This window comes from Pipra filicauda, unplaced genomic scaffold (genome assembly GCF_003945595.2).
Source record: "Pipra filicauda isolate LSUMZ 115617 unplaced genomic scaffold, ASM394559v2 scaffold113_size4260070_pilon, whole genome shotgun sequence".
NCBI lineage: Eukaryota > Metazoa > Chordata > Aves > Passeriformes > Pipridae > Pipra > Pipra filicauda.
In genome coordinates, this window is record NW_024103585.1 from 967184 (window position 1) to 973183 (window position 6000).

General features: G+C 33.7%; 1 protein-coding gene across 4 annotated transcripts in view; it reads left to right on the plus strand.

Moving 5' to 3' along the window:
* Positions 1-5705, plus strand: part of GRM8 (glutamate metabotropic receptor 8) — a 329218-nt gene extending 323513 nt beyond the window's left edge. For all 4 annotated transcript variants that reach the window (XM_027742595.2, XM_027742591.2, XM_027742593.2 and 1 more), the window contains one exon: positions 5019-5705. Coding sequence is in view for 3 of the 4 variants with exons in the window: in XM_027742591.2 (XP_027598392.1) it covers positions 5019-5068 (50 nt within the window). In the remaining variant the exon portion in view is untranslated. The remainder of the gene's footprint in view (positions 1-5018) is intronic.
* Positions 5706-6000: the final 295 nt, after the last annotated feature.

The window sequence follows — 6000 nt, forward strand, 5'->3', positions numbered from 1 at the left end:
GGAATGTCTAGAGCTGTTTCAAAGAATTTGATTTTCAAGGAGACTAGTAAAGAAATAAAAAAGCACAAGCAGATTTTGAAAAGCCACATCTTTCAAAAATAATTTGTTTTAGCTAGTGCTAATTTGATGTGTTGTGCATTGCTGTGCCAGTTGTGATATGTCCTGACAGTTCATGAGGTGTATTTATGGTCATCATTGTATATTCAAAACTCAAAGGCTGTTGAAAAACTGTATAATGGAAACAGTTAACATTGCTTTTGTTTTGCAGTTAGATATGGAAGTGAAAATAATGCTTTTTACCTTTCCACTCAACTCAAATTTGTTGACTTGTTCATTTATCATGACTCATGACTAACACTTCCCAGAATAATGCTTCCCATCCAGGTTTTTGTTGTGGTCTTACTCATCTTGGTACAAAATGGTGATAATTCATATAAAATTTAATCATTACATGTTCTGATATGTCAGTTTGTAACGGGAAAAAATTCTTTCCCATGTCAGGAAAGTTCTTGAATCTTGCTACATCTCTAAGTTGCTCTAGAATAGAAGGAAACAGAGTTTATAGCTACCATTCTACCATGTGACATACCATCTTATAAATTGGACTTCATAATAACAATAATAATCAAATATAAGCAGAGCCGTTAACTTTACCCCCAGTGTTTAGCAATGTAGAATTGTTTTCTATTTAGCAGTTAAGGATCACATGGGATGGACAACAGCTGTTACAGCTAAATTTTTCAGTCATTTTACATATTTTAGATATGACATGGTTTATTTTTAGTTTTTATTACTTTGTGATGGTGTTGACAGATGATTAAATAGTACTATTGTGGTTGAGCACATTAAGACAAAGCAGTACCAAATTTTCAGAAAAATATTGTACTTATTTATGAAAATTGAACCCCCTAACTGAATTCAATCAGAGTTTTTCAGATTGAAGGCTATATAATAATCTGTAAGTTTACCATACTATAGTTGCTGGTGCATGGAGGATACTGAGAACAAATTATTTCACTTGAAAAACTCATGACCCTTCAAAATACTTAAAACTTCTATAGTGAGCTATGGGTTTATACAGATTCAGATTGTGACATATAACAAAGGACAAAATAAAAGAGGCAGAGAAATTCCCTGTGGATCAAATAAGAGTGTAGGAATATGAAGAACTCAATAATTTTGCAAATCTTCAAGAAGGCACCAAAAGAAAACTTTTGCTGAGTATGCAAAATTGTAAACTTCTGAGGAAAGGACAAAGGAGGGTTTTCACAGTAGGGTGAGAAAGAGTATTAATAAGAAAGTCTTGGGTATCTGATGTTTATCTACTGTACCTAATTAAGAAATGCTCTTTCTGATATTCCTTAAACTATGATTATGCATAATTCATAGTAACAGCTGCTATTGGAAACAAGTCTGCTTCTCCAGTAGTGCGTGTATGCAGGGTAATGCTTATTTACTGTGCTTTAAACATGATTTTAACAGTAACAGATCTATATAATCCCAAGCTCACTAGGAGTGTATCCTGACTAGGCTTTTATCCAGGCATCATAATGTTTCATAGGCAAAAATTCAGTCAAGTCATTTGCACTCCAGAGAGCTCTCCCTATGTAATTGAGCTCTAGGCCTCAAGGTGGGTTTCTTTCTTCCGCAAAATAGTTAGCAAAACTTTTGGAAGTTCCTGTGAATTACTAGTGCACAGTGCCACATAAGTCTTTTTCACTAGGCCAATAGGAACAACTTCTCAACATAGCAAAAATTTTTTTTTCACTGACTCCATCTGAGATAGATCTTTCTTTGCAGTGATAGTATATGAGGCTGATTGCAAAATATCAGTCTACTCCTAGAATACCAGAAGTGGGTAGTGTTTCCCACCATTTACCAAGAACAAATTCTGGTAATGATAACAACACCATAACTAGGTGAGAAATAGGGTGAGACAGTCAGATAATTCCTTTTTCTTCTCATTCAGAGACAACTCTATCTAGTCTGTCCTGTTCCATGTAACACACTTTATTCTATGTTGTCCCCACATAAATACATTCACGGTTTTGTTTTGTTAGTTTTTGTTTGCTTGTTTTGGTGGTGGGTTTTTTTGTTGTTGTTGTTGGGTTTTTTTTGTTTGTTTGTTTGTTTGTTTAAATTTTTTTGGGTTTTGGTTTTTTTTTTTTTGTTTGGTTTGGTTTGGTTTTTTTTGTGGAAATACATTCATAGTGGAAAACAAATTGTTTCTGGGAAACAGGATGAAAAAAAACATCCAGATGCAGTTACAGAAGGTATAGCAATGATAAGTGCTTTAAATGCATATAGGTCAGATCAGAATAATCATTCTGAATTGTTTTAGATCTTATTTTATTTTATTTTATTTTATTTTATTTTTTATTTTTGTCTTGTTCCAACATCAAAGGAGTAACTAGAGCTATAAAAGACTGTTAATTCCCAGAAATATTTTGAGCCAAGTCCGTTACTTTTTCTGGCCATCTGTGCTTGCCAAAAGTGTTTCGTGTTGTTACTGTGAAATGCTAACAGTCTTCAAGAGCAGGACACCAGCTGCTGAAGCTTTCAGATCCCCAAACAGGAATTCTAGGCTTATTCCACTGAACTATGAAGATATGTGCAATGTTTATCAAGTGAAAAAAAATACAAACATTGTTTGGAGATGAGATTAGATTTAATATATTTCAAACTACTATCTACACTGACTTCCTGTGCTGTCATTTTTTAAAGTAGAAACACTCAGAACTCAAAAGGATATTTTTTTCTTGATCAATTCTAGACTAATTATATTAAAACTATTTAATTCTCAGATATACAACAAAATTACAAAAATTTAACAAGTTACTCTATATCAGATCAGGTGTAGCAACTACCATATTTTTGTATTTTGAGCTTCTTGCAAATGTCCTCAGATAATTCAGCTTACTGAGATGTGATAAATCTGATTATGTTACATTGCTGTAGGCTAAACACGCGCACATGTAAAGTTATCGCAGAACTCAGCTCATACAAGATAATATGGTAAGCTAGCTTAACCTGATCATGTATCTCGGCCTATTTTCAGGGAAAGGGAAAAAAAACAAGCTCTGATCATTTTGTTCTTTTGTTCCCAAGTGTGCAGAGTTTGCAGATGTGCATTTATTTGTTATTTCTTAGCTGGGAACAAAATCCTTTTATGCTTTAAAAACTTGGTGCCATTTCAGCAGTCCTGCGCTATTTTCAGTGGGAATTTAATGGGCAAAAGGAAAAATAGAATCCTCTCAGAAATCCAGCTGTGGGAGCATGGGAGAGTTCAGATGGGATCAGTACATCCCATCTGAAAGATCTGGAAGATGTAAATGAGGCTATATTTGCTTCAAGTGTCCCAATACATGCAAATAAAGCTATTTCATATTGGTGCTCAGCTACTATGATCAATTATGTGAATGACTTCCTTCACGTGCCAAAAGTAATCCTTTCATGAACTAGCTTTTCCGGACACAAAGTACTAGAGCTACCTGTGCAAATGAAAGTAAGAAATATTACATTTTGAAGCTTTCTTTTGATTATTCATTCTTATATATACCTTCTTAGGGAACAAAGTTTATAGTGATATGTTAATTATAATGGTTCTGCTGTGTCTTAAAAAATTATACATGCAGTATTAGAATCAAATTTCTCAGAAAACCAAAGAAAATTTAGTTATTTATACTAACCACTATTATTTTGCGTCATCTTTAATGATCCTTTATTTAGTTTAATCTTTGATGCAGAAGTGAGAAACTGTCATCATTTAGTTTCTGTAATCTATTCTTCACATATCATGAGATTGTTGGGCTGAATTTAGGAGTTAGCAAGAAGATTGCTTTTCCTATCTATCTCAGGAGTTGTCACCAGATTCTATACAGAAAACAAGAAATCGAAGGAAGGAAGGAAAGTATCGGAATAGAATTTTTGAATTTATAGATGAGGAAACTTTTTTACCCTCAAATTATTTTCATCTTACAAGTTGAATTCTTCAGTATCGTAAGTAGAACATGTCTGTACCAGATGGAATATAAAACATATTTAGAAAGCCAAATTCTTCTTTATGCAGTCTAACACAGACATTATAGAGACAAAAAAGAGACTCAGTCCCCCAGCAGTCTGATTTTCCGTGTACCCAACTGATATAAAATTAGAGAATTAACTGTAAGAAAGGCCTAATGCCACCACTTTCATCCTCCCATTGTTACATTAACCTTGAGTGATATCACATAAGTCATATTTTTTATAACATATTTTTAAATTTTTATAGCAAAAGGATAAGACGTAAGGGCTAGAACCTCACACAGACTTTCATTAAAAAATCAGTTTTTCATGTTAACAATAGTAAAGATGTTGAACTTTCTCAACATATTGCCTCTTTCTGAACAAGGGGTATCAGCTTTGCTCGAAAGAAGACATGATCGGCTGACCATCAGTATAAGGAAACCATCCTTCTCTCCAGATAATAGGTGCTGTAGGGACTACCTACTCAGTTTCACTAATTTGGAGAGATGTTTCCTAGATAAGTCTTTGCTCCTTTCAAGAAACATAAGGCTTCTTCTAGATGGACAAACCACCACTAGCTGCAAAGTTGTCTTTAACCAGTAGAAGAGAAAGAGAATTCCAATCTCTAAAGTAAAAACTGTCTATATACAATTCAGTCAAAATAATACCAGATGTTGAAATTCTGTTGTGGGTATGCTGAAACCACTCATCATTATTCCTCTCTATTGACCTCTGCTTGCACAAGTCATTAACAAAATAAGTTGTTATCAAGGGCACAGAACTTGAGATCCAATTTAATCACCGTTTCTATACATTCTTAAATATTCTTACTTTATTCCATGAATATAGACCATATTGTTAGGAAATATAGCAGGACACTGTCTGAGTTCAAATGCTAAGTATGTTTTTTTTTCCTTCTCTCTTGATTCTAAAAATCCTGAACTTTTTTGTTGTTGTTTGTTTTTGTTTTGTTGTTTTTTTTTTATTTTATTTTATTTTATTTTTATTTGCAGCCTCCTCTACCAAGACAACTTATGTCAGTTACAGCAATCAGGCAAACTGAGCAGGGATGAAATTTACTGGAAGATCTGCAGGATTGGATCTTGCAAACATAGACTTTACCACTACCAGAATTCAGTCCTGAAAATGTCAGTAGACTACATTCAAATAAATAGTCAGTCTCCTAAAGAACAAGGATTAAACAAGAGGCAAAAGGCAAAAAGAGACAGGGGAAGGAAAAGTCCAGTTTTATAACATAGAGGCAGAGTGTCAAGCTTCTGAACTGTTCACTCACAAAAGGAAGCAAATCACAAAAGGAAAACAAATGTTAACTTGTGAAAAAAAAATGCTGTTGAAATAAATCATGTCTGATGTTATATTTGTAAGTACTTTTTTGTGACTGTGACAATTTCCTTTCCTGTCCTACATTGTTCAACTCGTAAAAGAAGATGAGTTTGTTTCTTGTGACGGCTGACTGAATTAAGTCCTGGGTTATGCTAAAATAAATGCAGTGGTCAACGCATGCTAATTTTTATACAAAATAATTTATTTCTAATAATAAAGGAATGTTTTGCAAATGTTGAGACTTGTTTTGTTGCAGTTTTAAGGGAAAAAAAAGTCTTTACACTGTTGTCTATTGTTTGTTTAGAATGTGCAGTAAAGGTGGGTGTACAAATAAAATAATAATCATGGCATCAGAAGAATGCAGTGTAAACTCTAAGCATGTGTGTGTGTGTGTGTGTGTATGTGTGCACCCGTGTGTGTACGTACGTGCATGCCTGTCTGCATGTGTGTGTGTGTGTGTACTCCGCAGCGTGTGAATTTATTTGTTCAAAGCTTTGTGACTATATTTTCTAATGGAAGGATTTTTTCTCCCTTCTCACCCTCAAAGTAAGTGCATTTTATATGTTTGTAAAGTAAAGGAGTCCTGATGGTAATTATTTTGTATCATTGTATTATATTTTTGAGTCTCCACTAATAATTTGGATCTTTTTC